We start from the raw sequence: 17,290 nt of genomic DNA, 5'->3' as shown, positions 1-17,290 counted from the left end.
CTTTCCCATTTTCTCTCCCTCAATCAGATCCCTCCTCATTCTTTTGAACTCCAGTGAGTACAAGCCCAAGCTCTTTAACTGCTCCTCATGGGACAGCCCTTTCATCCCTGGAATCAGTCTGGGGAACATCCCCTGAACAGCCTCCAGTGCTGAAGGACTCTATGATCAAAATAGACTCCCCAAAGCTTCTGAGACAGAGGTGACAGTGCTCCCACAGACCAGGTTCCAGTTTGTACAGGGCTCCGCTCTCAGTTGGATGGTTGGGAGTTGGAGCTGATTTTAAGCTGTATTTTGGAGAGGGGTAAGCAACCTTTTCGATCAAAGCCTCCAGAAATATGAAGATGAAATTTATGAGCAATTCTGAGCAATTATTCAGTTATTTTGACTCCTGGGGCATGCTGAGTACTAAAACTCAGCATTCAGGGATTGCTGAGAAATATCTTCATTGACTTGGACATTAATTGTATTTTTCAGGTTCCACAGTTTAATGAAGAGTCCAGAAGATTACAGCTTTGGGTTATTTCCCGATCTCATTGTTGCTGCCTACAAGGCTGTGAAGGACACAGAGTGGAAGAAGTACTTTCCAAAAGAATAGAGACTGCTCCTGTCTTCAAAGGGTTGCCATCCCTTGAGTGGATATGAGACAGAACCACATGCTTCAGGGCGAGAATGGAAAGAAGGAACTTGCATTTGTAACACAGAATCCCTATAGTGTGGAAGTAGGCCATTCAGCCCATTGACTCCATACCGCCCCTCCGAAGGTCATTCTATCTCGATCCCTATCCTATCTCTGTATGTTCCAATGGCTACTCCACTAAGCCTGCACATCCCTGTACACTCTGGGCAATTTAGCATGGCCAATTTATCGAGCCTGCAGATCTTTAGACCGTGCGAGGAAGCCAAGGCACCTGGGGAAAGCCCACGCAGACACAGGGAGAATGTGCAGACTCCACACAGACCCACCTGAGGCAGTTCCCTGACACGGTGAGACAGTAGTGCTAACCACTGTGCCATCGTGCTGCCTATTATTGCTTGCTGTAATGTCTGTTTCATGACTTGTAATTTATTTTATTGTTTTAAAAAAACCAGCTCATAGAGTTAATGGATTGATTATGGGACCATGATCTTTAACCTCACAGTGAAAGGCTGGAGAAAACACTGTGCACATGAGGCCTATTGCACAAGCAGCTTAATCTGCAGGTAGAAAATACGAGTGGCTGTCTTTGCTTGTGCGAAGGTGTGTGAGGCAACATATGGGCAAGGAACAAAAGTAGGCCACTCGGCCCATTGAACCTGCTCCCCCATTCAATACGATTGTGGTTGATCTGATTTTAACCTCAACTCTACATTCTCCAATAATGTTCCATCCCTTCAGTCATCAAGAATCTATCTACCTCTTCCTAGGGTAAATATAGGGTCGGGAAATGGGTCTGGATTAGTTACTCTTCGGAGGGTTTGTGTGGCCTTGTTGGGCTGAAGGGCCTGTTTCCACACTGGATGGATTCTAAATTCTGCATCCACTGCCTTTTAAGGAGGGGAATTCCAAAGACTGACAATCTCTGAGAGAAAAACATGTTTCTGAATCTCTGTTTTGAATGGATTCTCCCTTAATTTTAAACAGTGATCCCTAGTTCTGGATTCTCCCACAAGAGGAAACATCCTTTCCACATCCACCTGGTCAAGGACCCTCAGGATCCTGCTTGTTTCAATGAAGTCTTGCATTCAGTTTCCCCTCACACTACACCATAATGTTCTGTGAGCTTTCCTGATGACTTGCTGTACCTACATACTAACCTTCTGAGATTAATGCACAGAGACCCAGATATGGGTCTGGGGACACAGGCTCAAATCCCACCATGGCAGATGGGGGAATTTAAATTCAATTAAAAAGTCTGCAATTAAGAGTCTAACAATGACCATTAATCCATGTGGATTGTCAGGAAAACACATCTGGTTTATAAACGTACTTTAGGGAAGGGAACTGCTATCCTTTCCTGGTCTGGCCTACATGGAAATCCAATCCCACAGCAATGTGGATGACTGTTAACTGCCCTCTGGGGGCAATTATGGGTGGGTAATAAATGGTGTCCTAGGCAGTGACACCCTCATCCTGTCAATGAATTAAAAAAGAAAAATTTGACAATAAATAATCAACAAGGATAACAGTCATTTGTAATGAATGAGCAGCCTTTGTTACAGGCCCTCATTATCTCCTGATTTATGCTCTTTCCCACAATAAAGCTACTGTTAGGAAGCATGGAGACTATTCCTATCAGCTCTTGGATCTCTCCCCTATTTGTGCTGCTTTCCAGAACACAAGTGTCTTCCTGCTCCAGCCTCCACTCCTCACCCTCACACTGTTCTCCCTCTCTCCACTCCTGACCTCTCACACTGTTCTGCAGCTTCCGCTCCTCGCCCAGACTATTTAAGACCAGAGGTTATATGATTAAGGTGGAACTATTTTTTGACCCTGTGTGTGGTAGATATATGGAATATGCTGCCTGAGAGTGTGGTGCAGGCTAAAAATTACACAACCTTTAAAAACATTTGAATGAGCAATTATAATACCAGGGCATGGTAGGCTCCAGACGACTGCAGGTAAATGGGATTAGTGTAGTTGAGTGTATGTTGGTCAGCATTGACATGGTGGGCCGAAGGGCCTATCTCTTTGCTGTGTGTCTCTCGAACCTGGGTCCCTGGCTCTGTGAGGCAGCAGTGCTGTGTCACCCATATTGAGGGAGGCACACAAAAAAATCAGCACAAAAGGTGATAAGAATTCAGCTCTTCCTGTTTTTGAAAACCCCACCATCACATCACTCAGTTAGCAAATTAAAACAAACGATGGGTTATTAGCACAGCTCCCTGCCGGGGTGGTGAAGGGGAGGTGTGGTCACTGGTTAGATAACAAAGACATAGGAAGAGAGGGAGTGGACCCAATTAAAATGGAAGGGGAGTGGTGTGGGTGGAATCTGTGAATGGATACTTGCCCATCTGACAGAGTGCACTCCACCTGGCAATCTATTTTACATGATGTGGAAACATAGAGGATAGGAGCAGGAGTAGGCCATTTGGCCCCACCAGCCTGCTATGCCATTCGATATTATTGAAGCTGGTCATGGATCACATTACTATAATCCATCCCTACCCCATATCCCTTGATTCTTTAGCCACAAGAGCTTTCTTGATAACATCATGTTTTGGCCTCAACCACTTTCTGTGACAGAGAATTCCACAGGCTCACCACTCTCTGGGTGAAAACATTTTTCCTCATCTCTGTCCTATAGAGTTTACCTCTTAACCTTAAACCATGTGCCCTGGTTCTGGACTTCCCCACCATTGGGAATAACCTTTCTCCATCTAACTTGTCTCGTCCTGTTCCAATTTTACAGCTTTCTCCAAGATTCCCTTCCTTCATTCTTCTAAACTCCAGTGAACACAATCCTCACCAACTCAACCTCTCCTTATACGTCAGGCCTGCCATCACAGAAATCAAATACCATCCAGTAATTAATATTAATCAGCCCAATGTGGAACACAGACTTTGTAGGTCAGGGTTAGAAGACAATCATTGCCGGATCTAAGATTCAGGTTTCGGGTGCAGTAATCTCAATGGAATCATTGGATACAATCGTACAACAGCAGAAAGATGGGAGGTGTAGATGGAGGGTGCAGACAGCGGTGTAGACAGTGGGTGTAGGTGGTGGGTGCAAACAGAGGGACTAGACAGTGGCTGTGGATGCTGGGTTCAGACAGTGGGTACAGACGGTGGTGCAGACGGTGGTGTAAATGGTAGTGTAGACACAAGCAAGACCTTGCGTGGTGATCACATGGGTGGCTATGTGGAATCACACAGAGAGCAGCCAGTGAGCCTGACACAGTCAGGGACACCCCCTGGTGCTGAAGGTCATGCTGCTGCTGACAAAGGTTACATTTTAACTGAAACTGCACTCCCTCTCTACACGATCCTCTCTTGTCCCCACATGCCTCACTGCAACACAATGAGATGCCAGCCAGCACCCTGTGCCCTCGTTCAGTTCCCATTGACCTTGTCTCCATTAGCCTTGACCGTCCTCCCAAGCACTTACTTGGGCCTTCACTGAAGCTTGAGCCATTTCCTCTGACCCTTGATCATGTGTTTGCCATCTTAGAACTGCCTCACCTAGTCACAATTAACCTGCACTGCCCTCTCAACATGGAGCACAGATTGATACAGAGCAGAAAAGATCCTTTGTCCCATTGAGTCTGTACCAACATAACTACCACTAAAGGCACTCTCATCCCAATTTCCTGCATTTATCCCAGATCCTTGAATGTTATGATATTTAAAGGTTGTAAAGTTTCCACACTGCACTACCTTCCCTGACAGAGGGTTGCATGTTTATAGTTTATATCACGTCAGGCTCACAAAGCTTAACAAAAGCTCAACTCTATGGGCATTTTTTAAAAATTTGTGGCATGGTGGCTCAGTGGTTAGCATGGCTAACTCACAGCACCAGGGACCCAGGTTCGATTCCAGCCCCAGGTCTTTGTGGAATTTGCACGCTCCCCCTGTGTCTGTGTGGATTTCCTCCATGTGCTCCAAGTTTCCTCCCACAATCCAAATATGTGCAGGTTAGGTGAGTTGGCCATGTTACCATTGTCACAGTGTTCAGGAATGTGTCGGTCAGGGGAAATGTCGAGTGAAAGGGCAGGTGAATGATTCTTCGGGAGTTTCTCTTCAGTGGGTCGGTGTGGACTTGTTGGGCCAAATTGGTGATGTCTGTAATGAAATCTTTCAAACCATTCATTTTGCCTAGTGTCGTTTAGTTCTTGCACTCCTTGTTTGATAAATGTTTCATTTTTTCTGATAATATGAGTTCCCTGATGAGCTGTTAACGTGTCCAATCAGGGAGTCCTGGCTGACAGATAAAAATGGGAGCGTCAGAAGGACTGATACTCTAGTACCTGACTCTGAATAACAACCTGCCAACCAACCCCCTCCTTCTGTCACCTTCAATCTCCACAAGCTTACTCTTGTGGCCCCGTCGATCCAGCCTGTGCTGCCTTTGGGAGAGGTTGACGTTCCCTCCATTCCTGATGAAGAGCTTATGCCCAAAATATTGATTATCCTGCTCCTCGATGCTGCCTGACCTGTTGTGGTTTCCCAGCAACACACTCTCAACTCTGATCTCCAGCATCCTCAGTCTTCACTTTCCCCTTCCCCACACTCGCTCATTACAAACAGAAATGACTGGTGGTGAGTTTAACCCTGAGGGTCATCACAGCTGAGGCAGAGGGAGAGAAGGTCACACCTTCATGGTGGTAGCACCCTTAATTAATCCACTGCAATCACTCTCAGGGCTGCAAGGATTCAACCTCCCTCACTCAGACAGCTCCCTCCCTGGAAGGTAATATTGCTGCACCTGGTGTAGGGCTAATTGAGCTTGAAATACGACTATGGCTAGCCAGCACTGGCTGAGCTGACAACCACAACTGCAATGACCCCGGCTCCTTGTAATTGGGGAACACATTAGGGAGCACAGTGTGCACTGCCTCTGAAATCCCTCCCTTACTGAGAACTCACTCTCAGTATTCACCTTTTTCAGCTGCCATGTCAATTTCATGACAAATTCTCTCTCCTATGATCCTGCCCCACTCGCCACCTGATGAAAGAGCAGCACTCCGAAAGCTTGTACTTCCAAAGAAACCTGTTGGACTCTAATCTGGTGTTGTGTGATTTTTAACTTTGTCCACCTCAATGAGCTGCCATCTCAGACTAAATTGTTCTTCATCTGAGATTTGAGAAGATTAAGGCCTAATCTTCAATCCCCATCTCAAAGCCTATTCTCTATCCATCACTCACACACACCTGCAGGCAACACTGAGTTAACACACACACAAACATACACACAGAATCAGGCAGCACTGAGTAACATGCACACAACCCTAGCTGCCTGTAGGTGTCTCTTTGAATAACACACCCACACTCAGAGTGAAACCTACAGGCAGCATTATGTAGTACACTCACTCAGAGAGACACCCAGTCTGCAGTGTCAGTGATTGGCCTCAGATCATTTCAGGTACAACACAGCATGCAGCAGAGAGTGCACAGTGCGATCCCATCACCTGAGTTTAGACCAGTGAGTGAACACGGAATGCCTCAGATTGTAATTATTGAATCCCAACAGCTTTCAATTTCTATTCTGTTTGGAATCTTGTAACCTCCACAGATTCCAGACCAACTGGATTATTTGAAACTGATTGCTGATTGGCTGTCAGTATCATCTACCATGGATTGACAGACCATGTAGCCAATTGTGACAATGTCATGCTGACTTGCAGCTAATCCGCTGAATGGAGTGGTCCATTTCCAAAGCACACAGAGACAGAGACTGAATCTTCATCAACTTTATTCCCTTTTCCAGACTGACATTGACAGAAAACAGACTGCAATTAACAGCCCAGACAGAGGAAGCTGCACAAATTCACAGCTACAATGGCTTTTGAGGAAAACACTTGTGGAGATTTTCTCAATAACATGAGAATCCTGCCCTTCAAATAGTGACAAAAACCTTAAATTGGAACTGGCTGCTGAGCAGGAAGGAGATCTGATTTATTGAAGCAGACATTTCGAAGGTTCACATTGTTTTGTACAGCTGACAGCCTTCAGCAACTGCAAGAGATTTTACTTGGTATCACAAATCAACCCTGTCCCAATCAAACAGTCCTAGAACAGGGAGAGCATGGGGTTTGACACAGCGTAAAGATCGATCTACACTGTCCCAATGAACTACCTTTACTCCTGAACCTCAGAAGTGTCTCTGTGCCAGTCCTGAGAAGGAAGAGAGTTGAAATTCAGTGCTGACAATGATCTTTGTCCTGCCAGCTCAGCCCTGTTCTATTTAAAGTTGTGTCTCCTCTGTGGACTGTCTCAAACACTCTACACACATTCTGATCTCCTGATGCTCTTGCTGAGGGGAGAGGGGAGGGTCACGTGGGTGAGGGCACAGGAGAAGTGAGCGTTGGACTCCCAGTCAGACCCCGAGAGGGTCAGCAGGCTGCTGACACTGTAGGTGCTGTCCGAAGCTCGCAGGTAGTTGCTGGTCTGAACCCCGTCCGAAATGACTGCACCATCCTTCTTCCACTGCACCTCTAGCTCATCGGGATAGAAGTGATTGGCAAGGCACACCAGGGTGGCAGTGCCCTTGGCATCTAACTGCTCCGGGGAGGGGGGCAGCAGGGTCAGCTTGGGCTGAGAGTTGTCACGGCCTGAAAAACAATTTTAAGAGAGAAACAATTTTTATCCTTGCCATTCAAAGGGATTTTAATTCTCAGAATATTCACTGATAAAATGTTTGAATATTTGTCTCCAATACCTAATAAACCAGACAAAAGAATTTACATTTTTTTAATTGATTCTTGGGATATGAGTGTCACTGGCAGGAGCATTTTTTATTGCTCGTCCCTAATTGCCCCTGAGAAGGTGATGGTGAAAGAGAAGGGACAGTTTGGGACCGTCGTTTGGGGAAATGAATGTGGGCAGCTGGGAGAACGAAAAGATGGCGATGATTTCAGTGACAGTGATCAGAACTCAGTGAGATTGAAATTAGGGATGGAAATGGAGAACCATGGAGCAAATTTAAAAGTTTTTATTTTACTAAATGTTTCGGTAATTTAGTAAAAGTGGACTGGAACCAGTGACTTGATGGGAAATCAGTGTCAGGGCAGTGGGAGTCCTCAAGTTAAAAGACAGAGATCATTCAGAATCTGTTCCCACAAAGAGTAAGGGTGAGAAACCCAAATCTAAACTCTTAGCCTGGGATGTCAAAAGGCAACCAGTGTAGGGAAGACCAAACAGGGAAGGTAATATTGGTTATCTGGAGATCAAACCTGCAGAAAGCTGAGAGGATAGAAAAAGCAGGATTAAAATTGAACAGGACCTGAGGAAGGCAAAGAGCTGTAAGGATGAAATATGTCCAAGTGAATCAGGGAAATCCTACCGAACAAGAGGATTGGGGTAGTTACCAGTTGGTGTACCACAGGGGCCAGTTCTTGGTACCCAGTTATTCATAATATAATCGAGTCATAGAGTCAGAGAGACCCAAAAGGCCCATCAGCCCATTGTGTTCACATTGGTCAAAAAACAACAACCCAATAATTCTCATCCATTTTTCCAGCATGAGGGAATTAGATGCAGTATGTGTTCAAGAAGGAATTAGATATATTTCAACGATCAAAGAATGTGGGGATAAAGCAGGAACGGAGACTATGTTGGATGATTGGCCATGATCATATTGAATGGTGGAGCAGGCTTGAGGGGCTGAATGGCCTCCTATGTTGATGTTTCTATCTATTTCTCAGATATCGAAGGAATGTCTCTTGTCAATTTGAACCTGGAAGTCACATGTGAGTGGAGGTGGAAGATGTGGCCATGGTGATTAATGAATGCGGGTCAGTAAGGTGGTTAAGAAGACACATGGGAGAAACTGTTTTTCTTTTTCCCTTGATGGAATGAGGGCATTGCTGGATCGGCAGCATTTATTACCCATCGCTAATCACCCAGAGGGCAGCTTAGAGTCAACCACATTGCTGTGGGTCTGGGGTCACATGGTAACGATGACCGTTTCGTTCCCTGAAGGTCATTAGTAAATCAGATGGCTTTTTCCTGACAATCAACGATGGTCATCATTAGACTCTTAATTCCAGATTTTGTTATTGAATTCACATTCCACCATCAGCTGTGGCAGGATTCTAACCCTTTTCCCAGAACATTATCTAGATCTCTGGATTAAGAGTTCAGTAATTATATCATTAGACCATTGCCTCCCTTATCTCATTATTGGTTGACAGTGAAAGCAAGGAGTTTGTTTATTCTGGAACTGTATAAAACCCCAGTTAGAGCACAGTGAGAGAACAGTGTACGGTTCCGGTCACCACATTACAGGAAGGATGTGATCCCACTTGTGATGGGGACAGAGGAGGATTTTGTCAAAAATGGGGAGTTTTAGCTTTGAGGAATGATTGGTTTGGCTGGGATTGTATTCTTTGGAACAAGGAGGCTTATGGGAGATTTGATCGAGGTGTAGAAAATGATGAGGGGCCTGGATAGAGTGGGTAGGTAGGACTGATTTCCATCAGCACAAAGGATGATAACCATGGGGAGAGATTGAAATTAATTGGAGACAGAGTTCGAGGGGAATTGTGGAGTAATTGTTTTCAGCCAGAGGCTCGTGTGATCTGGGACCCACTGTCTGAAAGGGTTGGAGAGGCAGAAACCCTCATTATATTGAAAAAAAACACTTGGATATTCATTTGAAACAGTGAAGCCGCAGGCTTATGGAGCAAGAGCTCGAAAGTGGGATGGAGCTCGATATCTCTTTAACAAACCTCCAATTAAGCTAGTCCCATTTTCCAGCATTTTGCGCATATCCCTCTAAACCCTCCCTATTCATGTACCCATCCTCTTAAATGTTGTAATCATACCCTCCTCTACCTCTTCCTCTGGCAGCTCATTCTATACACACGCCACCCACCACGTGAAAAAGTTGCCCCTTCAGCCCCTTTCAAATCTTTCCCCCGTCGCCTTCAACTTATGCCTCCAGAACTGGACTCCCCAACTCTGAAAATAATACCTTCTCTACTCACCCTTTCAATGCCCCTCATGATTCTATAAACCACAAAATGTTCACCGCTCAGCCTCCAACAATCCAGGGAAATTAGATCCTATTCAATCTCTCCCAGTAGCTGAAAACCTCCAACCTTGGCAAAATTCTTGTAAATCTTTTCTGAAGCATTTTAAGGTTCACAACATTTCTACTACAGATGGGCAACCAGAACTACACACAGTTTTCCAAAAGTGGCCGAACCAATGTCCTATACAGCCGCAACAGCTCCCAGCCAGTCAGACAAAGGAGAGTCTGAAGATGTAATCTATTTGGATTTCCAGATGGCCTTTGAGGTAAGGTACGAGCCCATAGAGTTAGGGGGAAAGGTACTGGCATGGACTGAGGACTGGTAGGTTGAGATAAAGCAGAGGGTGAGGAAAAATGGCAGCTGGTGACTAATAGAGTTCTGCAGGTGTTAATGTTGGAAACATAACTATTCATGTCATGCGTTAACAATCTGAATGAAGGAAGTGAAGGCATTGTTGCAAAGTTTGCAGACGACATGAGATAGGTGGAGGGACAGGTAGTGATGAGGAAGTGGGAAGGCTATAAAATGTCCTGGATAGTCTCAGAGAGTGGGCAAAGAAGTGGCAGATAGAATACAGTGTGTTACAGTGTGAGTTTATGCTCGTTGGTAGGAAGAAGAGATGCAAAGGCTGTTTTATAAATGAGGAAAGCCTTTGGAAATCTAAAGCACAAACCTCATTCAGGTTTCTCTGAAGGTGAACAGGCAGGTCCAGTTTGTGCTTGGGAAGGTCAATGAAATGATAGCATTCATTTCAGTAGGGCCGGAATACAAGGGAAGAGATGTACTGCTGAGGCTGTGTAAGGTTCTGGTCAGACTGAATTTGGAATATTGTGAACAGATTTGGGACACATATTCTAAGAAACAATGTGCTGGCATTGGACGGATTTACAAGAATGATCCTGGGGATGAAGGGCTTGTCATATGAGGCGTGGTTGAGGACTCTGGGTCTGTACTCAATGGAGTTTAGAAGGATGAGGATGGACCTTATTGAAATTTACGGAATAATGATCAGCCTGGAAAGAGTGTATGCGGAGATGTTTCCGAAAACAGGAGAGACTAGGTAACCAAGGCACAGCCTCAGAATGAAGGGCCGACCCTTTAGAGCTGAGATCAGGAGGAATTTCTTCAGCCAGAGGGTGGTGAATATGTGGAAGTTATTGCTACAGAGGGCAGTGGACGACAAGTCACTGAGCGTATTTAATACAGAGATAGACAGGTTTGTGATTATTAAGGGGATTGAACGTTCCTGTGGAGTAGGAAGGAGAATGGGGGTAAGAGGCATATCTGCCAAGATCAAATGGCAGAGCAGATTCAATGGGCTGAATGGCTGATTTCTGCTCCTATTTCTTAAAGTCTTCTGGAGAGTTTCCCCAAAACCCTGGAACACTGAACCCACTGGACTGTGAGCCCTGCTGGATCTGTTTATCATCAGAACTTTGCCAAGAGATGACCAAAGAGTGGAGAGAATTTGCACCTATGTGGGAATTTTAGGATACTTCCCAGCTCCTGGAATACCATGAGTGTAGGAAGTGTGGTCAGTGACAGCAGTTGGAGCTCCGGGTTTCGGAGTTTGTGCAGCAGCTGGTGTCAGTGCGGAGAGTCCGTAAGGCTGAGAGCTCCGTGGAGAGCATGCTTCTAGATGTGGTCACTCTGCAGCTTCAGAGTATGCAGGGAGAGAGGGAATGGGGCAGTAACAGACAGTCCAAAAAGACCAGGCAGCTCGTACAGGAATCCCCGAGTGCATCCCACGTGCCAACCAGGATTCAGTTCAGAATCCTGATGAGAATAATGGTTCATCTGGGGAGGGCAACCAGATCCAAGTCCATGGCACCATGGGGTGGGCTCAGCTGTACAGGGGGGCACAAGGAAGACCGGAAGAGCGATAGTGAGAGGAGATTCGAGAGTGAGTGCAATCGATAGGTGTTTCTGCAGCTGCAGATGGAAATCCAGGATGGTGTGTTGTCTCCCTGGTGCCAGGGTCAAGGATGTCACTGAGCGGCTGCAGGGCACCCTGAGGGGAGAGGGGGAACAGGCAGCAGTCGGGGTCCACATCGGTCCCAGTGACAGAGGGAGAAAAGGGATGTGGTCCTGCAGTCAGAATTTAGTGACTTCGGGAGGGAGTTCAGAGCAGGAGCTGAAATGTAGGCATGTGCACATTATTCCCAGTGTCCCAAATAAGTGAGAATAGAAAACGGAAGATAAGACGGATGAATAAGAGGCTGGAAAGAGAGTCTAGCAGGGAGGGCTTTAGATTCTTAGGGCATTGGGACTGGCTGTGGGCGAGATGTTACCTGTACGGACTGAATGGGATGCTCCTGAACAGAGCTGGGACTGAGTACCTTCTGGGGTGATTTGTTGCTGCTGTTGTAGAGAGTTTAAACTGACTTGGTAGGGCTGTGGGAGCCAGGGGGGAATATCAGAGAGAAACACCAAGGTTCACAGAATCCTCAGTGGAGTCCAAAGATCACCATCAAGTGGAAAGTAGAAGAACAAATGTGCAAGGAATTTACAGGGTCTGTCAAATCACGACAGAGAGTTGTTATAAATGGGGTGGCTGGGGAGGGGGGTGGCGGTGGGGTTGGGGAGGGGAAGAGCTTTAATTATCCTCATAGACTGGGATAGCATCATTGTGAAGGGCAGAGAGGGTCCAGTGTTGTGAGAGGGTGCTCAGGTGCGCTTTCTCCAGGCGTGTGTTTCCAGTCCAATGAGGAAGGAGGCTCTGTTACACCTGGATCTTGGGAGTGAGGAGGCGCAAGTAAACCAAGTGTCAGTGAGAGGACATTAAGGGAAGAGTGATCATTGTATCATAAGGTTGAGGGTGACCATGGAAAAGGAATCCAGTTTCGAAATGATTCACTTGGGAAAACACAGACTTCCGTTGGGTAAGAACACATCAGAGTGAATGAACTGGGGCGAAAGGTTGCAGCAAAGTCCTGAAGTGAATAATAAACTCGAAGTTCAGGGACAGTCGAGGTATATTCGTGGAATGGCACTCAATTCCTGGCTGTTTTGAGACAGAGGCGGTCGAAATATTGTAAATAAGAACAGGGCGAAAGTGTAACTAGGGAGTGAATAGGTCCCCTTAAAGATGGCTAATTCACTTAGCCTGCACATTCCTGTACACCTTGGGCAATTTAGCATGACCAATCCATCTAACTTAGACATCTTTGGACTGCGGGAGGAAACTGGAGTACATAAAGGGATAGTCAATGTGATTTTGTGGATTGGAAATCCTTTCTCACTAACTTGATTGAGTTTTTCTGAAGAGGAAACAAAGAAGATTGATGAAGGCAGAGCAATTGACATTGTCCACCTGGATTTTAACAAAGCATTTGACAAGGTTAGCCATGCTGGACTGAGTAGAAAGGTAGGTTCACATGAGTTCCAGGGTGAGCTCGTCATTTGGATAAAAAAATGACTTGAGGTAGGAGACACAAGGTGGTGGTAGAGGGCTGCTTTTTGGACTGGAAGTCTGTGACCAGCGATGTGCCATAAATATCAGTGCTGGGTCTACTATTTTCATCATTTAAATAAATGATCTTGATGTGAATATAGTAGGTAAGTTTAGTAAGTTTGCAGATTACATCAAAATTGGTGGTGAAGTGGATAATGAAGAAGATTATCTCACAGTACAGCAGGACCTTGATCAGTTCGGCCAATGGCTGAGGAGTGACAGATGGTGTTCAATTTAGATAAGTGCAAGATGTTGCATTTTGGAAAGGCAGAACTTACACAGTTAATGGTAAGGCCTGGGGATTAATGGTAGGACTCTGGGGATTAATGGTAGGGCCCTGGGGATTAATGGTAGGACCTTGGGGATTAATAATAGGACCCTGGGGGGAGTGTTGTCGAACAGAGTCCTAGCAGTTCGGATGCACAGGAAGGATGGTATTAAACAGGAAAAGGTGCAGAAAGTATTTACAAGGATTTTGCCAGGAGTGGAGGGTTTGAGCAAGAGGGAGAGACTGAATAGTCTGGGGCTCAGAGGTGATCTTACAGAGATTTAAAAAAACCATGAGGGGCACAGATTTGGTAAACAGCTAAGGTCTTTTTCCTAAGATGGCCGAGTCCAAATCTGGAGGCATAGGTTTAAGAGGAGAGCGGAAGATTCAAAAGGGGTCCGATGAGTAACATTTTCATGCAGAGGGCGGTGCATATACAGGACAAGTTGCCAGAGGAAGTGAATGTGGCGCATACAATAACAGCATTTAAAAGACATTTGGATGTACACATGAATAGGAAGCATTTTAAGGGATATGAGCCAAATACTGGCAAAGGGGACTCAATCAGTTTAGGATATCTGGTCGGCGCAGAGGAATTGGACCGAAGGGTCTATTTCAGTGCCATACAACTCAATGACTATGAGAGGCTGGACCCTGAAGTGCAGGAAGCTGAGGGGTGACCAGATAGAGGTCTGTGAAATCCTGATGGGGTGAGATAATGTAAATAATTCAGGAGGATGTCAATGTTTTGTAGAGAGTGTAGAAAACACTCCCAAAGATTGTTCCAGGAAGGAACAAAACCTCAGTTATGTGATAGACTGGAGAAGAGACGGCTGAGAGGGGATTTGTTCGAGGAATTCAAAATCAGGAACGGGTTTGATCAGAGCAAACGGGGAAAAAATGTTCCAACTTTTGAAAGGATTGAGAGCGAGAGGGTACAGATTGGAAGTGATTGGTAAAAGAAGCAAAAGTCAAACAAGGAAAAAACACGTTCAGCCAGTGAGTGGTTAGAGTGTGGAATGCACTGCCTGAGAGTGTGGTGGAGGCAGCTTCAATTGAAACATTCTGAAGGGAATGAGACTGTTATTTGAAAAGGAACAATGTGCAGGGTGACAGGGAGAAGGCAGGAGAATGGCACTCACTGAATTGCTCATTTAGAGAGCCAGTATAGACAGGATGGGCAGAATGGCCTCCGTGTGTGCTGTAACAATTCTGTGATTGTGTGATTGAGCAGAGTTAAAGCTGGAGGAGGTGGGAGCTCGGTGTCTCACTGTGCTGCTGCTGCTGCTGTTGCTGCTACTGCTGCTGAGGTCAGTGAGATCAGAGACTGGGACAGGGAGCCAGAGCTCACATCAAACTCTGCCCGTGTCTGTCACATTGAGACTGGCAGGTGGTTACTCACTGATTTCACTCCATGCTGCAGGAATGGGACCAAAGGCTGCAAATGGACAGAGCTCCTCCACACAGTGAGTAAAACTGACTGACTTATATCTTGCTGTTTAAATGGGGCAATGGGACGAAAGAAATACAGCTGGACACCCTGTTAGACACAGTGCTTCTCAATCAACCATTTCATTCACTGCAGCTCCCCACTAACACCTTCAACAATTCAGTAACGATATTTTAGAAAGTGTGTTTCAGTATTGACAGGGTTAATAACAGAGGATTGAGGTTTACTTACTCAGTCTGAGCTTGGTTCCTGGACCAAACGTAAGCCACAGTGAGAGCTCCCAGTGCAGAGGCTGCACAAAAACCTCAGCTCTCTGCTTCCCTCTTATCACTGTCAACCTCTCTCTGTCTCTGGCTGTTTCTCACTCACTCTCACCGTCTCCCTACACCTCTCTGTCTCTCCATCATTCATGTATCTTTCTCTCTCTGTCTCTCTGGGTTGTTTCCAGCTGGGCTCGGGAGGATTGTGAAATTTATTTTTCGATGTTAAATCTTGCAGCTGCACTTCACATGTGGCCATGGAGTGTAAGAGGGAACTTGAGGCTTTCAGTTAGCGTTGAGACACCACAGGGACTGGAGTGTGTCGTGAACAGTGACAATCTTAGCATGGGGTAATTTGTTCAGTTTCATTTCGATCGAACTGTGGGTTATGTCAGTTCAGGCGGTGGGACTGTGTGTCTATTATTATGCATTTTATATAACCATGGATGTGTCAGTACAGGAGGTAGTGCTTTATGTATTGAGGTTTTTGTACAGCTCTGTGTCACTGTGTCGAGGGTTGCTGCTACCCTGCTGACAGTAATAGTCAGCGACATCCTCATTCTGAACGTTGCTGATTGTCAGGGTGTAACTGGTCCCTGATCCACTGCCGGTGAATCGATCGGAGACTCCTGTGAATCGAGTTGCTGCATTGTAGATCAGGAGAGAGGGTTTCTGACCTTCTCGCTGCTGGTACCAAGCAAGGTAGCTGCTAATGCTTTGACTGGCCGTGCAGGTGAGTGTCGCGGTCTGGCCCAGTTCCACTGACAGCACTGGGGGAGACTGGGTCATGATGATGTCCCCATTGATACCTGAGGGGTCAAAGAGAAACACAGTGAAGTCAGAACTGTCACAGAAAGAGCCTGTCAAATGAGAGATTGTTGGAGACACTGAGCATTCCTCTGGTTTTAACATTTTCCCTTCAATCACAAGCCAGTGGAATTGGAGTGAAATGGAGAGCAGCTAAAGATTCAAGGTGGAAGGAGAGAGATTTGTACCTGCGACACAGAATGCCAGGGGCCAGATCAGCTGGATGTGTGAAATCATGGTGTGTGCTCCTGTCCCTGTGCCTGGTTCCTGATAAACTCTCCCTTCACTGGGCTCTGCTTTATAAAGCTGCAGCCTGTGAGAGTCTGACTGGGTGTTCCTCAGTATGTAAATGGCATCAGGCAGAGATAGCCACATCAGCCCCGCACACTTCCTCTTCTCTCTCTCTCTCTCGCTCTCGCTCTCTCTGTCTGAGAGAGTCATTGATGTGAACAGCACTGAATGAGGCCATTTGGCCAATTGTGTCTGTGCTGGTAAACAGCAATCTGATGACACTAATCCCATCTTCCAGCTCTTCGCCCATTACCCTGGCGCCTACAGCAACACAAGGGAATATCTAAATACTGCTCCAATGTCATGAGAGTTTGTGACTCAACCAGCCTTTCAGGCAGTGAGCTTGAGACTCCCACCACCCTCTGGGTGAAAACATTTCTCCTCAACTCTCCTCTCACTCTCCAACTCTCCAACTCACCTGGCCATGCACTCACTCGTGTTCAGAAGGATGAGGGGATCTGATTGGAACCTAGAAAATTGTAACAGGATGGGGCAGGGAGGAGGTTTCCCCTGGTTGGGGAGTCTGGAACCAGGGGTCACAATCTCCGGGGAATAGGGGGTAGACCATTTCGGACTGAGATGAGGAAACATTTCTTCACTCTGAGAGTGGTCAACCTGTGGAATTCTCTACCACTGAAGACTGTGGAGGAAAGGAACTGAATATATATTGAAGAAAAAGAGAGAGATAATTGTTTTGCATTTAAACAGCTTGAAGAGAATGGGGAGAAGGCAGGAATATGGCTTTGAGAGAGAGGATCAGCCATAGATCATAGAATGCCTACAGTGTGGAAACAGGCCATTTGGCCCGACAAGCCCACACCGACCCTCGAAGAAATGATGATATTCAAAAATTGATACAGCCATGATCATACTGAATGACAGAGCAGATTCAAAGGGCCGAATGGCCTACTGCTGCTACAAATTTCTATGTGTCCATGTCTGTGTTACCTTCAATCTCTGTCCCAGGTTATTAAGTCCTTTACTCATATAAAAAGTGCCATCCTACCCACCTGAATCATCTTATCCCTCTCTCTCAGGTCCCTTTTAAGCCTTCACTGCTCCAAGGAAAACAACCGTAACCTTTCCAA

At 46.0% G+C, this 17,290-nt stretch overlaps 1 protein-coding gene across 1 annotated transcript; it reads right to left on the bottom strand.

The window, feature by feature from the left end:
- Positions 1 to 6,372: 6,372 nt before the first annotated feature.
- On the bottom strand, positions 6,373 to 16,164 carry LOC140479378 (immunoglobulin kappa light chain-like). Its single transcript, XM_072573285.1, has 4 exons — positions 16,100 to 16,164; positions 15,598 to 15,913; positions 15,076 to 15,167; positions 6,373 to 7,248 (listed from the first exon to the last, which is right to left on the bottom strand). The coding sequence occupies exons 1-4, from the start codon at positions 16,146 to 16,148 to the stop codon at positions 6,920 to 6,922; spliced, it is 786 nt and encodes a 261-aa protein (XP_072429386.1). The 5' UTR covers positions 16,149 to 16,164; the 3' UTR covers positions 6,373 to 6,919.
- Between the last annotated feature and the right edge of the window lie 1,126 nt (positions 16,165 to 17,290).

Source organism: Chiloscyllium punctatum, chromosome 7 (genome assembly GCF_047496795.1).
Source record: "Chiloscyllium punctatum isolate Juve2018m chromosome 7, sChiPun1.3, whole genome shotgun sequence".
Lineage (NCBI taxonomy): Eukaryota > Metazoa > Chordata > Chondrichthyes > Orectolobiformes > Hemiscylliidae > Chiloscyllium > Chiloscyllium punctatum.
Note: the sequence above shows the minus strand (reverse complement) of the source record. Positions and strands in the feature narration are given on the sequence as shown.

Excerpts from the sequence above, each read along its gene's own strand:
- LOC140479378 (XM_072573285.1), bottom strand. The coding sequence starts at position 16,148 with ATGATTTCACACATCCAGCTGATCTGGCCCCTGGCATTCTGTGTCGCA. Across the intron at positions 15,168-15,597 it reads CGACACAGTGACACAGAGCT|AGGGAAGCAGAGAGCTGAGG; the intron begins GTACAAAAACCT and ends GACAGTGATAAG. Across the intron at positions 7,249-15,075 it reads AGGAACCAAGCTCAGACTGA|GCCGTGACAACTCTCAGCCC; the intron begins GTAAGTAAACCT and ends ATTGTTTTTCAG.